Source organism: Lutra lutra, chromosome 4 (assembly GCF_902655055.1).
Source record: "Lutra lutra chromosome 4, mLutLut1.2, whole genome shotgun sequence".
In the NCBI taxonomy this organism is placed as follows: Eukaryota; Metazoa; Chordata; class Mammalia; order Carnivora; family Mustelidae; genus Lutra; species Lutra lutra.
The window spans coordinates 149,959,130-149,977,076 of NC_062281.1; the positions used below are offsets into that span (position 1 = coordinate 149,959,130).

At 48.2% G+C, this 17,947-nt stretch overlaps 1 protein-coding gene and 1 long non-coding RNA gene across 2 annotated transcripts; one reads left to right on the plus strand and one right to left on the minus strand.

Moving 5' to 3' along the window:
* Positions 1–207: 207 nt before the first annotated feature.
* LOC125098136 (uncharacterized) lies at positions 208–4,715 on the minus strand. Its single transcript, XR_007126730.1, has 3 exons — positions 4,670–4,715; positions 2,003–2,235; positions 208–256 (listed from the first exon to the last, which is right to left on the minus strand). It is a non-coding gene; the product is annotated as an uncharacterized LOC125098136 (long non-coding RNA).
* Positions 4,716–12,552: 7,837 nt separating this feature from the next.
* Positions 12,553–14,409, plus strand: TACSTD2 (tumor associated calcium signal transducer 2). Its single transcript, XM_047728419.1, has one exon. The coding sequence runs from the start codon at positions 12,685–12,687 to the stop codon at positions 13,654–13,656; it is 972 nt and encodes a 323-aa protein (XP_047584375.1). The 5' UTR covers positions 12,553–12,684; the 3' UTR covers positions 13,657–14,409.
* Positions 14,410–17,947: the final 3,538 nt, after the last annotated feature.

Below are 17,947 nucleotides of genomic sequence, written 5' to 3' on the forward strand. Positions count from 1 at the left end.
CTTTTTTTTTTTTTTTTTTAAAGATTTTATTTATTTATTTGAGAGAGAGACAGTGAGAGACAGCATGAGCAAGGAGAAGGTCAGAGGAGAAGCAGACTCCCCATGGAGCTGGGAGCCCGATGTGGGACTCGATCCCGGGACCCCGGGATCATGACCTGAGCCGAAGGCAGTTGTCCAACCAACTGAGCCACCCAGGCGTCCCAAGAAATCTTGTCTTTCTTATTCATTGCTTTATCTAGAGGCACTTCATAAATGTCTGTGAAAGGAAGGGAAGAAGGGAGGATGAGAAAGACAGCGGAAGAAAGGAAGGAAAGCTAGAAGTAAGTCCCTGTAACACCCTGTGCTTCACCTATGGTAAAACTCACTTTTAGTTTCATGTCTGGCTTCCTCATGGATGGTCAAGTCCATGGGGGGAATAGACAGATCTTATGCACTACTCCTAGCACAGCGCCTAGAACAATGTAGGTGCTCAAAAACATTACTAAAATAGGTGAATTAATAATGTGATAAGTGCTTAAGGCACGTACACAGAGGGCTGAAAGCCTGAAAGGAAGGTCAGTTGATTCTCTGGAGTTTGGGAATGGAAATGGGAAGGGGACAGGGCAGGAACGGTCCTTGGAGGGTGATGCCAATGGCTTCTGCTTGGGGGTCTGGGCTCACAGGAGTTCAAAGGACTGGTCCTGGAAATTTAAATCCTTTGCTAGGTCCTGATATCCCTTTTGTGCATCCAGTTTTCTATTTGGCACGGGTATCCAACTCTGCTAGTTTTTTTCCAAGAGAACAAGTCTTTTGAAGTGATGCGTGGTCTGCCTTGTCTCAGCCTCCTGGAATGTGACCTCATTCCTTCCCCAGGTCAGTCCCCTCATTAAGCGGCCTGCCCGGTCCTGCTCCATCAGGCAGCCTGCCAGCCACGCACTTGGCAAAGGAGTGCCAATTCAGGGGCCAAGGCAATCTTGACTCTTTAAGAGCATGGGTTTGAGATTCAAAGAGACCAGATTTTGGATCCTGAATCCACCACTTACTAGCTGTGTGGTCTTGAGCGAGTTGCTGCCTTGACTTCCTCACCTGTAAAGTGGAACTAATAATAGTGCCTAATTCAGAGCGTATTTGTGAGGATTAAATTAGATACTTCATAAGCCTATACCACAGAGAGCTCAATAAATGTTGCTTATTATTTTCCTGCTCAAGGATGACTCAAGACAATTTCTCTGGGATGGAGCAGGGGTGAAGGGAGAGAAGGGGAAGGGGAGGTAGCATGCATTGAGTGCTTACGAGGTACCAGGCACCAGTCTGGCGTGTCTGCAAGAGATATCTCCCCCACACCACATGACAACCTTGTTGCTGTGTCTAACGTTCGTCCCCTTTTCCAGTGGAAGGCATGCAGACTGTAGAGGAGACAAACGGTTGAAACGCAGGTGCTAAGTGTGCACTTGCCATGTGAGTCTGGGTAAGGCCCTCCCCCTCTCCAGGCCTCGGTTCTCCACCAGTAGTGGTAGTTTCTATCTGATAGGCTTGCTGTGTATGTGCCTTAAGCACTACCACATTATTAATTAATTCACTTATTTTAGGAATGATTTCGAGCAAAAGCACTGAGCAGGAAGGCAGGAGGGCAGGAGCCCGGGTGTCTGATGTCCGGGCAGCTCTGTCTGCCATCTGATCTCTGGCAAGTCACTTCCCCAGCCTGGGCCTTTGTTTGTCCGTCGGTAAAATGCAGTGGTGGCAAATAGATGGTGGGGGCCCCTCTACCTCAGACATGTGGCTGCGCTTGTGTCTGGAGTTTCCACCGTCAGAGATCCTCTAAAGTAGGGTAGGTACGGGCAGAAAGTGGCTGAACTGGCAGAACTGGCCTCCTCTAGGGACAAGAGTCAGGGCTTTCCCAATACCCGGGAGCCCAGAACACGGGGAGCTCTGGGATCGGCCCTGTCTCCTCCCTGTGCCTCTGTCCCAACCCAGAAACCAAGGCCTGTGGTCCCCATCCCAGCCCCTCCCAGCGGTCTCTGACCTGTGATGCTTGCCACTTCGGACTTGAAGCTTCCCCGAACATAATTAGAGCTTTTGCCACTTCGCCCACTCAAGCCGGACGTGGATGGGAAGGCCTCGCAACAGGGAGGCTCCATGCACCTTGGCAACGTCGACTTATTTGTAACAAACAGGTTTGCTGAGTTGGGCAGCCGTCACCTTGTTTCCTGTTGTGATTTAAGCCACCTGCAGGTAAACCTGGCATTTGAAAAAGTCCTGGTTTGGGAAAGTAGAAAGTAGCACTTACTGAAAATGTACGGCGGGCCACAGGCTGCTCTAGTCTAAGGGTCTGCAAACTACGAACCACGGGCCAAATCCCATTTTTGTATGACTGCCTGTTTTTATGCGGTCGTGCGCTAAGAATGTATTTTACATTTTTAAATAATTCTCTTAGGATGCCACGATAGCTGTGAATTTTGCTCCTTACCCAACAAAGCTTAAACTATTGACTATCTTGTGACCTACAAAAAGCTTGCCGACTTCTGCTCAAAGTTCTTCACATAGATGAACTCCCAATCCTCACAATAACCTCACAAGTACGTTACTATTACCTCCGTTTTACAGATGAGAAAACAAGAGGCCTAGAGAAGTTAAGTGGTTTCCTGAAAATCAGTAGCTGATAAATGGCAGGATCAGGATTTGAACCCAAATAACCGGCTTCTGAGCTCCTTAAAACCAAGCAGATGTTTTCACGAACTGACTTTGTGACCTCGAAGAAGTCATCGCTGTCTCCGCTGAATGAGGAGAAGGCACTAAACTGCATCAGAGATTCTAACTTGGGGGTGGGAGGGTTCTTGAGATAAATAGACTCCAGAGGCTCCCAGATGCCTCCCTTTGAAACCCAGTCAAGGTTCATGAGTTCCGTGTAAATGTTCGTGAGTCCGGACAGTCGCATTTACTCGAGAGAATCCTAGTCACCCTCCCCCTACCCCTCAGCAATGGATTCCATGACTCGAACACCACAGAACTCCTGGGCTAGCTTTCTTGGAAAGTCGTTTCTAGCTGTAACATGCTTTGCTGTTTCCCATTTGGGCTGTCGGTTTTGTCCCTCAAGTGGTATCTTCTTCCTTTTTTTTTTTTTTCTTAATTTCTTTTCAGCGTAACAGAATTGTTTATGCACCACACCCAGTGCTCCATGCAATACGTGCCCTCCTTAATACCCACCACCTGGCTCCCCCAACATCCCACCACCCGCCCCTTCAAAACCCTCAGATTGTTTTTCAGAGTCCATAGTCTCTCATGGTTCATCTCCCCTTCCAATTTCCCCCAACTCCCTTCTCCTCTCCATCTCCCAATGTCCTCTGTGTTATTTGTTATGCTCCACAAATAAGTGAATCCATATGATAATTGACTCTCTCTGCTTGACTTATTTCACTCAGCATAATCTCTTCCAACAAGTGGTATCTTCTTAGGCTGTCTTTTCCTGCCCAAAGGGTCTTTATTTCAGTCATATTTTCTGTATGTTACCTATTGGGTTGTGTTTTCCCTCAACCCTCACCCCCAAAGCTCTTCATACTCATCACTGAGAAAAATGAGAAAAAAAAAACAAAAACAAAAAACAGACACACTTAAGAGCCAGTGAGGTTTTTCTGCTGATGTACTGTGTGTAAAGAGGTGAAGAACCCACGTGAGTGGGGAGGGCAGGAACTGTACTTTTTAACCCTTCATTGTAATTATCTGTTCAACAAATATGTACTAAGCCCTGACTAGACGGTCGTCATTGCATGGGCTGTGAGCTGCTCAGGGTCAGGGGTCAGGTGCTATTGGCCCTGTAGCCCTGTGGCCAGGTCCAGGCCTGGCACAAGGCAGACCCTCTGTAAGCTTTTAAAATGAACAAGTCATGCCTGGTAGCTGGACAAATGGAGGGTGAAGGGGTGTAAGAGAACCCAGTCTGGTGGGTGGGGAGAGGAGGCACACGGTGGTGAGCGGATTAGTTGTGCTGGCTCTCCCTTGCTTTCCAATCAACAACCTCCTGTGTTCATGGAGAAGTTTCAGAAGGCAGTCATCATTTTCCCATCACCATGGTTTGAAAGGTTATAGCTGACGTTTTGCTGACAGAGCCAGGACTTCCCACGTGAATCCAAAGAAATGAGTCCCATCTCTTGCATCCCACAGAGGCCAGAGGAACAACCGGGGCTTCCTGGCCCTCTGTCTTGGACCCAGGCATCCCCACATTGGAGAACAATGAAGGCTTCTTTCTCCCTCCTTCCCATTTTCCCCAGACTTCTGAACTTTCCTTCTCTTCCACTCCTTCTCGCCTCTACTTCCATCTAGTGACTCAGCTACTGAGGATAGGAGTCTAAGCCCCTCTGTATGGTTGGCTCCTTGCACTGATGGGTCTGGAAACATCTAGAAATAAACAGCCTCAGAGGCTGGGAAAAGCAGAGGGCAAACCACAGCCCAGGATAGGGTTGGGATGCTCGTGCCCCTGGAAGGGCAACACAGGAGCTGAGGAAAGCATCTGTTGCTGGGAAGTCTGGAAGGTTCTGACCTGCTCTGGAGCTGGATGAGACATTACCCTGCACTTAACTGTTTTTTTTTTCCATCCACATGGTATATACCATGCTTTGTCTGCTTCCCCGAAAGGGTGAGTTCAACCAAGATGTCAGGGAGCAAAACTGTAAGTTGTCCTATAAAATCAAAGCCGTACCTTTACTTGGCTTCAGTTGAGAGACTACTTTGATGTTCTGATTCAGCATCCGCAAAAGAAAAAGAAGTTGCGGCGTAGTTTGAACTTGTAGAGGAGTAAACTTGTAGGAAGGTGTGGTGGAGGTTAAAACATTTGGGCTAGGGAGATGAACATGGTCTGTAGCAGCACGGTGTCAGAAAGAACAGAATCTCAGAGCCAGACAGAAATGAGTGTGAATTCCAGCCCTGCCATTTACTGGCCATACATTCCTGGGCAAGGGTCCTTCTGCACGGGTTTCTTTTTTTTTTTTTTTTTTTTTAAAGATCTTATTTATTTATTTGGCAGAGACAGAGATCACAAGTAGGCAGAGAAGCAGGCAGAGAGAGAGAAGGGGGGTAAGCAGGCTCCCCACTGAGCAGAGAGCCCGACGCGGGGCTCGATCCCAGGACCCTGAGATCATGACCCGAGCCGAAGGCAGAGGCCCAACCCCTGAGCCACCCAGGTGCCCCTCTGCACAGGTTTCTTATTTGTAGGGTAAGAATAACAGAACCTACCTCGTTTGGATGATGTAAGGTAAAAGATAAGCCATGTTGAGCAGCGGGGCCATAACAGGCTCTCAGTAAATTGTAGATATTACAAATATTGCTCAGACAGGAACAGAGGGAACGAGTAGACAGGTAAGGGATGGTTTGGGTTACACCTACCCTCCCAGGCAGAGAAGAGAAGCAGGACACCAGGAACAAACTCTCCTTCAGAGCTTCCAGGAGGATCCTCGGCTGGGATCTCCCCACACTGCCTTGTTCCATAACATCATGTGTTGAATGGGGTCACTGGTAGAAAAAACACCACAACCCAGAGTGTGAGATTGGCAGAGGAGGAAGGATGAGGACAAAGGGAGGTTTCACTAGAGAAAGGCAAGAAAAGAGGCAGGAAGGACTGAGGAGAGCCTGGGGACCAGAGAGCTGGCTTCAGATAGATCCCTGAGGAGCCACTGAGGGGAAGGTGAACATCGCTTCCTTGATGTTGCTCTAAGGATGGAAATTCAGAGAGTGTGAGAAGATTACAGAGGCCCAGAGTTTCCCTGAATATTATGAGGAGCCTTACAGAGCTGGTTGGGACTGGGCCAGACTGTCTGGTGGGGAGGACAGTTGTTTCAGCACCACAGCAGTGCGCAAGCCCCTGTTACGGGACTTGGAGACAGAACCCACTCTTTGGGTGGGAGACGGAGATCAATGACCTGTGATGTCCTTCTCAATATCCCCAAGGGGCATCCCTTGGACCAGGACTGCCCGAAACAGGCAGGCAGGTCTAGAAGGGGTAGCAGCACATTTGAGACCTGTCACCACTGTCCTCACCTTGAAAGGACTGGAAGCCCTCAGAAACAGCAGCACCTCCACACCCCCTCATGGGAGCCTCACACCTCGGCTGGCTCACTCTGGGAAAGGAAGCACCATGACTCACAAACGTGGGATTGGAGAAACGTGGCTGCCTCCGGAATGTTGTGACAAGGTTTCCCAATCTCTCCTCATTTGCTGCCAAATCTCTCCGGAAACAATGCGCCCAAGAGCCAGTGAGATTAACTACAAAGTAACTACACAGTTATTGAGTGTTTTATCGGCTTTTACCCTGAGTGTAAAACCCTTGGAAAAGAAGCCAGTTACCTCAGGGCAAAGAGCCCAGATGCGAGGGGAGGGAGCCAGTTAAGGTTTGCAACTCCTAAGGAGGAGACTGTGACAAGATCACAAGGGAAGCTCATAGGTAGGAGATACTGAAATGAAACAATGACACACACTTTTCTGGTGACGCCCGCAGTCACTTTTCAAATCCTGATGGACTACAAAAGCCAAGCAGCGTCACAGATGTCACAGCAAACCTCCCAAATAAACACAGTAAGGCCGCACCCAAATGGCCACACAACAGAGAAACTATTGTCTTTCCAGAAAAGTGAAAAGATCAGACATTCCATTCCTGAGGCCTCCCAGACCCAAACCACACCCAGTTTACCATTCTTACGTCTTCCTTCTACTCTTACTCATTCAAGACTCTTCATCAAGACACTAAACTGAAAAAAAAAAAAAAAAAAAAAAGACACTAAACTGTGTCATAGAAAAGTGTAGATGCCCCTGTCACCAGAGCTGGCTTCAAGGCCCTCCTCCATTGAGTCCTAGGAGTGTGACCTTAAGCCTCAGCTTCCCCATCTGGCAAATGGGGACAAGAATAATTATTTTTGTAGAGATGCTGGAAGGATTTTAGGGAATTTATTTATAAAGTGCCTGGCACAAGGTTGGTGATCAAGAAATGGCAGTTCATATTAATAACAGAAACTATGGAAATGGGAAAATAAGATAATTTGAAGCAAAACCAGAAATTTTACCTCAAATATTTTCCTAAAACTTAATTTGAGAGATTGACTTATTTAAAAAAAATTAACATTTCAATAACAATAAACAAGAAAATATAGAGGGTGTACCTTATTTCCTGGCTCTTTTGAATTCTACTTGGCAATGCTTTTTTTTTTTAACATTTTTTAAAGAAATGAAACATTAAAGCTAGAATCATGTACGCTTTATCTATTCTGTGGTCTACACCCCTGCTCCCCAAGCCCTGCGCTGACTTCCCATTCTTCTTATGGTTTCTGGGGGCCTCCTTCCTCCATCCTGAGGTAACAATCACCACAGCCCACTTCTCTGTCTGCATTTTCTGCATTCTGACTGAAGCATCACCTGCTTCCTCCAGCGCTCCAAGCTGTCTCTCAGAAGGAGGGGAAACCCTGACTGGCCTTCCGGAATTGCCCCTTGCCTCAGTGACCGCTCCTGACAGAGAACAGAGCTGACTGTGGTCAGGCCAAAAAGAGGACTGAGCGGTCTTCCCAACCTGGCCCAGGCCCCTTCACAGACATTACACTGCAGAATCCCCATCATGTCACTCACAGGCAACATCATCTCCATTCTATAAGAGTAAACCAAGCAGAAGGTGCTGCCCGTGGCCTGGCAGGACAGAATGCAAATGTGGGCTACTTCATCCCAGCAAGGCAGACAGCAAGGAACGCGTCCACTCCAATGTGGGAGGAACTGGTGGGTAATGGCATGAGTCTTAGGGTTTCAAGTGTGGGATCACTGTTGTGCCCTATGCAAGCAGCTAGGTTTTTTGCTTTTCACAAAACCTGAACTTTCTTAAAAAAAAAAAATTGTATAACTAAGAGAAAGAAAGAAAAAGAAAATCTGAGGAACCTCAGATGAGACTCTAACCTCTTGACCCCTTTGATTCTCTTCCACCTTTTTAATTTGTATGTACAGGTGGTGTCAGGAGACCCAAATTCTAGGCCTGACCTCACCACTTATAAGCTTGTGACCATGAGCCATTCCTTCTCTTGTCCTCCCAAGGTCTCTGTTTCCACATCTGTGAAATGGGGATAATGTCTTCCCTGCCCACTCCCCAAGGGTGCTGTAGGGCTTTCAGCAAATGATGAGCATAGAAATGCTAAAGCCTGATCTGCAACTAGATAATCTCCTTGTTCCTGCATCCTGGGGGTCAGGATGACAAGGGCTCAGGGGCAGCTCCCCTCCCTTGCACACAGCCTCTGGGGCAGGTCTTCAGCAATCCCCACAATCACCAGCTCTTTGCGGGAACTTATAATGATCTCCAGGCATCCTCACGCCCTGAGACAGTTGATAATAATAACTGAGATGAATTCTCCCTAGTGTATGCCATACACTGTGTTGGGTATTTTATACTTTTTATCTTGAATCATTAAAAATAATTATAGATGGTAAGTATTTTTTTTATTAATCAAATACAGTTTTGTTTTTGTGTTTTGTTTTTATAAATCACACCCCAAAATAGAAAACTGATGAGCTGGTATTGGTCTTGCACAGAGGAAAGTCAGATCGTCAACACCAGCTTAGAAAACAGGGTGCAAGGGGCATGTGGGTGGCTCGGCTCAGCAGGTTAAAGCCTCTGCCTTTGGCTCCGGTCATGATCCCAGGGTCCTGGGATCCAGCCCCACATCTCATCAGGCTCTCTGCTCAGCAGGGAGCCTGCTTCCTCCTCTCTCTCTGCCTGCCTCTCTGCCTACTTGTGATCTCTGTCAAGTAAATAAATAAAATCTTTTTTAAAAAATGAAAAAGAAAACAGGGCACAAGAAGACATGAAGTTGAAGTTCAGTTGGGGAAGAATGTGTTCATAATAACAAGGCGGGAAGTCATCCTTTTCACAGGTTTTGGGGAAATGTAGATATTATTACCCCCCCCATTTTATAATTAAAGAAATTGAGGGGCGAAGTAACTTATTCAAAATCACACAGCCAGTGAATGACGTGAAGCCAGGATGGGAGCCCAAGTCTCACTAGATCCCGTTTGCCTTTAGCTGCACTGGACTGTGTTTCTCAGAATCCCTGTCAGCTCACAGACCAATCAGCCTGTATCCCAACCCCCTATGGTTACAGGCCGGTAAAAGTTCGGGATCATGCACAAAAGCAAAAGTAACAGTCAGTTCAGCATTACTCAGTCCTCCTTGAAACTGGGTGTTTGGAGGTTGGGTTAGGGTAAGGATAGAGGTTCTTGGCAGGGGTCGGTGATGAGAATTGGACTTGCAGAGAACTGAAACGGCCACCATGAACACTCCCGGGAATGTGTATTGATCCTCTGACATTCGCGGCACATCTCACCGTTAATTAATCCAATAAGCATTACTTAGCCCCTAATAAATGCTGGTGCTGGGGTCAGAAGTGCTCAGATATGGTTCCTGCCCCCCATAGACATTTGACAAACCTGAGTTCACGGAATGCCTTTGTTAAATACTTGAAAGTTAAAATTTAAGAAAAATAAATACAAAGAGCTAAAGCTAACGCGTGATATTTTGCAGACCTTGTCAGGCAAGGGATGAAGCGAGAAGGGAGAATCATAGCTGAGGCTGTGCTTAGTTAATAAACTCATAAGGGCACCCAGCTGGCTTAGTCAGTAGAGCATGCGACTCTTCATCTTGGGGTTAGGAGTTCAAGTCCCACACTGGGCATAGAGCCTACTTAGAAAAAATAATTATTTCCCAACTAACTCCCAAAAGAATCTATAAAAAAGAAAAACCAAAACAAAAAACTCATCATCATGTTTGTGTGTCTGTTGGGGAAAGCCTGGCTCACCACAGAAATTAGGAAAGAGAAGAGGGTGGGGGGGGGTCACTCTGTCTTCCACAGAGGACATTGAGAATAGGCTCCCTTTATCCCCATCCCCCAAACACTTACCATGGCTGAAAAAGGTCAAGGCTTGGAGACCTCATAACACTAGCCTAAATAGCTAAGCAGTCAAAGACACCTTTGTACACATTCCCCAGCCCTGAAAACCCTTCCCCATTAGTTTTCCTCCCCCCAGCCTGCGATGCATTGGAATATCAAACAGGTAGCTCTGCCATTTACAGAGGATTAGGGCTACTTAGCAGCTGGAAAATTAAAAAGACAGGATATGTTTTTAACAAATAAAAATGCAACCTGACATTTTTACAGTGTCTTCCAGTTTATAAAACTTTGGTATCTACTGTCTCATCTATTTTAGATTTGATTGTCAGAATGCCTTATAAAATAGAGAGATGCTATCATGTCCATTTTACAGATGGGCAGACAGAAGCCCAGAAAAGTTAGTTTTGCTGTTATGTTACAGGATTTAGGAAAGCACAGAGAAGGAGCACAGCCCTCAGTGCAATAGACAGGGCCTATCAGGGAAGGCTTCCTGGGGGCGATCCAAGAGCTCAGTAGAAAAAAGCACAATAATGCACTAAATAAATGAGGGGGAGAATCCCAGCACATGATTTCACGAAGGCTTGAAAATGTGGAGAAGAGAGGAGATACTGGCAGGAGCAAGATGAAGATGGTCATGGTGGTGGTGAGGACCAGGACAACCGCTAACACCTATCCATGTTTACTAAGCGCAGCTACTGTTAGAACAGACACACTTCTAAGCTGTTTATCTACATTAATTCTCACACCTACCTAGTTAGTAGGTACTTTTATTATCCCCATTTAACAGATGAGGAAAGTAAGGCATAGAGAAGCACCTTGCTCAAGGCCATACACCATCTTGTTTGCTAACTTAAAAAGTGTGAATTCTATTCCAAGAGCCACAAGCACCTCCCACTTTGGCTCTCAGCAGAGATCAACACAGATTTGTGATTTAGAAAGCCTTCTCTGGGGGTGCCTGGGTGGTTCAGTGGGTTAAAGCCTCTACCTTCGGCTCAGGTCATGATCCCCAGGTCCTGGGATCCAGCCCTATCTGCTCAGCGGGGCGCCTGCTTCCTCCTCTCTCTGCCTGCCTCTCTGCCTACTTGTGATCTCTGACTGTCAAATAAATAAATAAGCTTAAAAAGAAAAAGAAAGAAAGAAAGAAAGAAAGAAGGAAAGAAAGAAAGAAAGAAGGAAAGAAAGAAGGAAAGAAAGAAGGAAAGAAAGAAGGGAAGAAAGAAAGTTCTCTGTCAGGATGGACTGGGTGTTGGAGAGGGGGAAAGAAACTGGAATCTGACTAGGCTTTTGGTTCAAGAAGCTGAACAGAGACAGCGGGAGTAGAGAGCAGAGGAGCATTCCCAGAATGCCTGGTGCTTGTGGGGAAGAAATTGCCCTCACATGACTCTGCTTTCTCTACCTATAAAGGGAGAATGATATATTTCCACCTACCCGCCTCAGGAATTGCTCAAAAATTAATGGGATAGAGGCTAGGTGGCTTTCATGTGTTAAACAACACCCTTGTACTACTGCTGGTGTTCATTAAATGCTGAACATATAAAATGTGCTTTGAACGAAGGAGCCAGGAATAATTATAACTTGCTAATTATTGTTAATTTTACCACAGCTTTGAAACCCAGGACTTTCTCAATGATTCAAAAAAGAGATTGCACCCCGCCACCCCATTAAAGTAGCCACGAAGAGGCAGACCAGCCATTTCCCACAGGCCCATCCTTTTCTTCTTTGCAGTGGTTCAGCTACTTATCTGGGCACAGAAAAAGAAAAGCAACGACTTGCTCTTTCAGAATCAACGTATACAAAGAATCCCTTATAATCTTGCTTATTCTTTTGAAGAACTAGTTCCTTTTTGCTTCCCTACACTGAGTACATGTATGAATATTATGTTTCTGTGTATGTGTGTGGGGTGTGTGTTTGTGTGTGTAGAGGAAAACTGTGTTTAACAGAACTTCTGACACACTGGATCCCGGGACACCTGGGTTTTACTCATGATATGGTAACACTGCTTCCTTTCTTCCGACTCAGCACCACTGTGTTTCCATAAACACTGATTTAAGGTTTCACAATCACCAGGCAGAATACCAAAGACTCCTCCAAAGAATTTGAGGATATTGATGGCTGGGTGACTTTAAGTCTCAGCCTCAACTGCATCACCTATAAAATGGGTCTGAAAGATTGTACATACCTGTCAGGACTGAGGCGAGGCTGAGATAATGCCTGTGAATTCTAAACTAACTGACGGCTACTGGAAGAACTGGGCGGTAGGTTAGGGATAGGGGTTGGGAAAGAGAGGGGGTAGGGGACAAAAGGCTGGCGATCTCCCGCGCCTTACTTTTTAAAGAAATTCTTAAGAATTCCTGTTCAGGAGAGCAGCCAGGCCACCCGCGGTCCTCCGGCTGGGGGCGGCTGAGATGGCTGCTCCTCCCCAGGTGAGGCCAGGGCGGGCCGGGGCGGGGCGGGGTTCCGCAGCCCGCAGGTGAGTATCGGTTTTCCTCTCCCAGGCTTTCGGTCTGAAGGAGGCGGGAGCAACCTCCGCTCCTCCGATCCTATCGCGGGCGGCGCAGGGCGGGCTGTGCCTTCCGTGGGACGGTGACGGGGCGGGGGGGGGGGGGAGGTTGGGGGCCGCGGGATGTGTCACCCAAATACCAGAGGGTGAGTCCGCCCAACCAGCCCGGCAGGTCCGGCGGAGTATAAGAGCGGAAGGGAGCGGCCAGCGGCAGAAGCCCGAGACTGTCCCAACGCGGAGCTGGAGCCCCGCAGAGTCCCCAGCGCCTGGTCCGCCCGCGTCCCGTCTGCGCTCCGCGGCCCCACCATGGCCCGGGGTTCGGGCCTCGCGCTGCCGTCGCCCCCGCTGCCGCTGTTGCTGCTGCTCCTGGCGGCGGCGATCAGCCCCGCAGCCGCAAAGGACAACTGCACGTGCGCCACCAATAAGATGACCCTGTGCCGCGCGGACGGCCCCGGCGGCCGCTGCCAGTGCCGCGTGCTCGGTTTGGACTTCCCGGTGGACTGCTCCACGCTGACCTCCAAGTGCCTGCTGCTCAAGGCGCGCATGAGGGCCCCCAAGAGCGGCCGCGCACTCGTGCGACCCAGCGAGCACGCGCTCTTGGACAACGACGGCCTGTACGACCCCGACTGCGACCACGAGGGCCGCTTCAAGGCCCGCCAGTGCAACCAGACGTCGGTGTGCTGGTGCGTGAACTCGGTGGGCGTGCGCCGCACGGACAAGGGCGACCTGAGCCTGCGCTGCGACGAGCTGGTGCGCACCCACCACATCCTCATCGACCTGCGCCACCGCCCGGCCGCCCGCGCCTTCAACCACTCGGACTTGGACGCCGAGCTGCGGCGGCTCTTCCGCGAGCGCTACCGGCTGCACCCCCGGTTCGTGGCGGCCGTGCACTACGAGCGGCCCACCATCCAGATCGAGCTGCGGCAGAACGCCACCGAGAAGGGCCCCGGCGACGTGGACATCGCGGACGCCGCCTACTACTTCGAGAGGGATGTCAAGGGCGAGTCGCTGTTCCCCGGCCCCGGCGGCCTCGACGTGCGCGTACGCGGTGAGCCGCTGCTGGTGGAGCGCACGCTCATCTACTACCTGGACGAGAAGCCCCCCCAGTTCTCCATGAAGCGCCTCACGGCCGGCCTCATCGCCGTCATCGTGGTGGTCGTGGTGGCCCTCGTCGCCGGCGTGGCCGTCCTGGTGATCACCAACCGGAGGAAGTCGGGGAAGTACAGGAAGGTGGAGGTCAAGGAGCTGGGGGAGCTGAGAAAGGAGCCGAGCTTGTAGGTCCGGGCGGGGCAGGGGGGTAGGGTGGGCCACCGGATTGCAGCCCGGCCCCAGCCCAAAGAGAGCCGCTCGCCTTGACTCTTGGCCCAGAGGAGACCTTGCTCTTTCCAAATTCCTGCCTCTCCCCACCCCCATCGGGTTTAATCAGGGTCACCTCTCCTTCTGACTTCTGGCTTCAGAGGAGGCATTTCTAAAATTCCTTCCCTTTCGGTCCGACGAGAAACCTGACTCAAGAGTGCAGCGAAGTTCGGCGCAGGGTTACATGTGAGATTCACCTGTTGGTCTGACACTGCGGCCGGGTTTGCCATGGACGCGGAAGGTGTTGAAGGCTTGCAAGCGCTTCGATGCGGGGAGGGAGGACAGCGCTTTTTACTGTCTTGGGTTAAGTTATGTGGTTAGCTCCACCAGGATCCTGGCCTTGCCGGTGAGGAGAGGAGTTCGCCCACTGAGCCCGCGTAGCACCCGCTGTTGCCGTGGTTTGTACGACCAACCACATCTGCTTGTCACCGGGAAAGAAGCCTGTTTCAGCCGCCCCAACACATTTGAGATTCTTTGAGGGCGGACTGTGCCCTCGAAACCCAGAGTTTGTTCCTCAGCCTACCCTTGGTATAGCTGGTATTAGTAATGTTTCTTTTGTAAAATGTTTGTACATATTTTGTCTTTGATAATGCTGCTGTGATTTTTTTTAAAAAAAAAACACGAATTTAATAAAATATGGAAAAGGCACAGACCAAAAGATGAAGTTTGTGAAAACTCGCTCCAGATTTCTATCATTTGGGTTTCCTCAGTTCCCAAGACTCAGATATCTTATTTCAAATTCTAACACTTTTTTTTTTTTTTCTTGCAGGAGTAGGCATTTCATTTTGCCACTCTGGTGTTTTCTGAGATGCCTTACACAGGCTGGTATAAATGCTGGTCTTTCTAAGTAGGATTGTTTGGAAGCTTCCTCCAGAATGGGGGAGGGAGGGCGGGGGAGGCTAGAACTAGGCTATTGTAGGGAAAGGGGACCAACTTTTGGTTCTAAAGGCTCTCCAGTGGAGAAAAAAAAGCACTACCTTTGTTTCAGGAACTGTATCTCCTTTGACTCCTAGCCCTACTTGGAAGTAGTGGTATTATTCCCATATAGCCCCTGGCGATTTACTTCAAGTCAAAGTATCCTGGCTTGCCAGACAGGTTAAAGGACTTTCCCATGTAGTTACAGATAGTCTGTAGTGGGCCCTACGCCATGGGATGTGTGTGTGGGGAGGAGCAAGCACCCAAGTTGTTTTCCTAAAATTTCACTAGTAATATGCTTTAAAAATTTTTACTTCCTATTAGCTGTAAAAATTGGCTGGCTGTCGTTCCCCGCCTCCTGGCTAAGATCAAGTGTAAAACCAGCAACCTATCTCCTTCATGCTCCTTTCCTCATTTATACTCCTTCCCGTTCATGGATGTGGAGTGTGTTAGAAGGTCACTGTTGGGTAGTCTACAGGTAAACAAGTTGCAGCAATTACTGGGAAATTGGTGCAACAGTGGGTGTGCACAAAGGAGGGAGTGGTTGGTACACCCGAGGGCTAATGCAGGACTACTGTTTCCTCCTCTGGAACCCACCTCTTTGTCCTCCTACTCTGTGGTTTATGCCTACCCCTCAAAGACTGAAACACCAGGTAAGAACTGGGGAGGTGGCTCTCAGCTGTGGCCTTCCCAGCCTGGGGTGGATCCCTAAGTATATAAACACACACTCCCTTCAGCTGCCCCCACCCATCCCCCAAAGTCCCCTCTAGTTCAAATGGGGTTTAAGGAGGGGAGAGGGGAGATGTAGGCTGGCTTTCCCAAAGTGCATTCTGCCCCAGGCCAGAATGGGAGCTGTTAAGAGTGTCAGCCTTTACTCTCCTTCAGCTCCCCTGAGTTCCTGAAAGTGCCTTAGCTACATGGACCTTGGCCATCACCTTTAGCGCAGTCCCTTATTTTACAGAAGGCACAGGCAAGGGATTGTTCCCATGGCACAGCTGGAACTAGACAGTCTCACATTCCCTAGTCCAGGATTCTTTTTCACGACCCCAGGCTGCTATTGTTTCAAGAGTCACTTCAAAAAACCAGCACTTGACTGCCTACAAAATAAACAGATTAAGGACTGAGTAGGCAGCTGAGCAGTGGGAAAAACCCTGAAAAAGCCTGTTTCTTCATAGAGCATCACTTCTGGTAATTTCTAAATTCCTGTGTTAATTCGGGACTGAGAGTCTTTGCACTTTATTACCCTTGATACTTCACAAAAACACTTTTTACACTTATCTTCTTCGAGACATGGGCTTACTGGAAATAACCCAAGTGATGACAACCCTGAGTCCAAATCCTGCTCCACTAGACAAATAAGTCACTTCCCTTTGTGCAGTTTCTCCATCTGTTGACTTAAACCTACAGATCTCTCTCATCAATGCGAAGTTTAAATGCAGTGACTGATTAAGAGTGCATGGAATGATCTGGGCACTTAGAGGTCAGAGTATGTTAAATTTCCTCCTTATAGATTGGATCCATTTCACATGTCAGAAAACTGAGGTCCAAAGAGATGGGGTAACCCAGGATCACACAACCTCCAGGTGCCAAAGACAGGGTTTAGAACCTTGGTCTTTGGCTTCCTAGCCCAGGTCACTATTCCATGCACCCATCAGGTCAAAACACCTTCCTTAGTCACTTCCTCCAAGGAAGAACCCTTCATACTCAGACCTCGCTCTATCCAGGGGTTTAGCCTTCACCTCTAGGGTTTCCCCTAGAACACCCATTCACTGCCTTGGGCACAGGCCTGGGACCTGCCTTGGGAGGAATGTGAGGAGCAGGTGTGGCTTTACCAAGCAGGTCACAGCTTGTCTTCTGAGCCCCATGGGAGGCCCATCTGATTTCCTTGTTTCGGTCACTGGGGCTTTCTCACTCTTGCTATTTCCTTAAATGGAGCAATTAAAAAAAAAAAAATGATTTCTCCCTGCTCCCATATCTTTGGCTTCACTGTTTTCCAAATGGAATCACAGAATGTCACGGGTAGAAAAAAGATCATCGAGTCCATGACTCCACTTTGCCCATGAGGAAATGGAGGCCCAGAGGAGAGAATGGATTTACCTGAGTCAGGCAGAGAGTGGCAGCCTTACTCCAAACCACCGATACCCTGATTTCTATCTTGTCTAATGTTTGTTCCGCTTGTCTCCCTAATTAGTCTTTTGCTTGTTTTTTTTTTTCCTTCATCACTTCTACTCTTAAATTGTGTTGTTTAGCTTTTTAATATCACTTAAATTCAAGGGAGAGATACTTTGTTTAAATGTAAAATGTATGGGCTTTGAAGTCACCTGGTCTTTCAGACTCTGGTTTTCTTACCTGTAAAATAGGTAGAGTCTTACCTACTATGCTTGATTTTAAAGATTACATTAGAAGAGAGGCGCTTGGCTGGCTCAGTTGATGGAACATGCAGGCCTTGATCATGGGGTCGTGAGTTCAAGCCCCGTGTTGGGAGTCGGGTCGACTTTACTTAAAATAAACAAATAAATAAAAATAAAAATAAATTAAGAAAAGATTACTATGGAAGATAGGAAAAAACTGAGTATTTTTTAAAAGATTTTATTTATTTATTTGACAGAGAGAGATCACAAGTAGGCAGAGAGGCAGGCAGAGAGAGGAGGAAGCAGGCTCCCTGCTGAGCAGAGAGCCCAGATGTGGGGCTCGATCCCAGGACCCTGGGATCATGACCTGAGCCGAAGGCAGAGGCTTTAACCGACTGAGCCATCCAGGCGCCCCAAAACTGAGTATTTTGTAAATGATCATTCTTGTTAGAATGACAGCAAAGCCATCAAGAATTTGGGGAAAAAAATAAATAGTAATGGTTAGGTTCTCTCCAGCATTTTGTGAATAGCACTTTCACTGCATTTTCTTCTTTTCTTTCTTTCTTTCTTTCTTTCTTTCTTTCTTTCTTTCTTTCTTTCTTTCTTTTTTGAGATTTATTTATTTATGTATTTGACAGACAGAGATCACAAGTAGGCAGAGAGGCAGGCACAGAGAGAGAGGGAAGCAGTCTCCCCGCCAAGCAGAGAGCCTGATGCGGGGCTCAATCCCAGGACTCTGGGAGTCATGACCTGAGCCAAAGGCAGAGGCTTTAACCTAATGAGCCACCCAGTCCACTGCATTTTCTTAAGGGAACATCTGTGTCCCTAGACTTCTGTTATTAGGGGGACTAGAGCAACCTGGGAAGGCACCTGTTTTAAAGGCAGAGGCATGGCCCACCTGGTTTGTATAAGATAGCTGTCCACACCAAGTGGGACACCTTCATTAT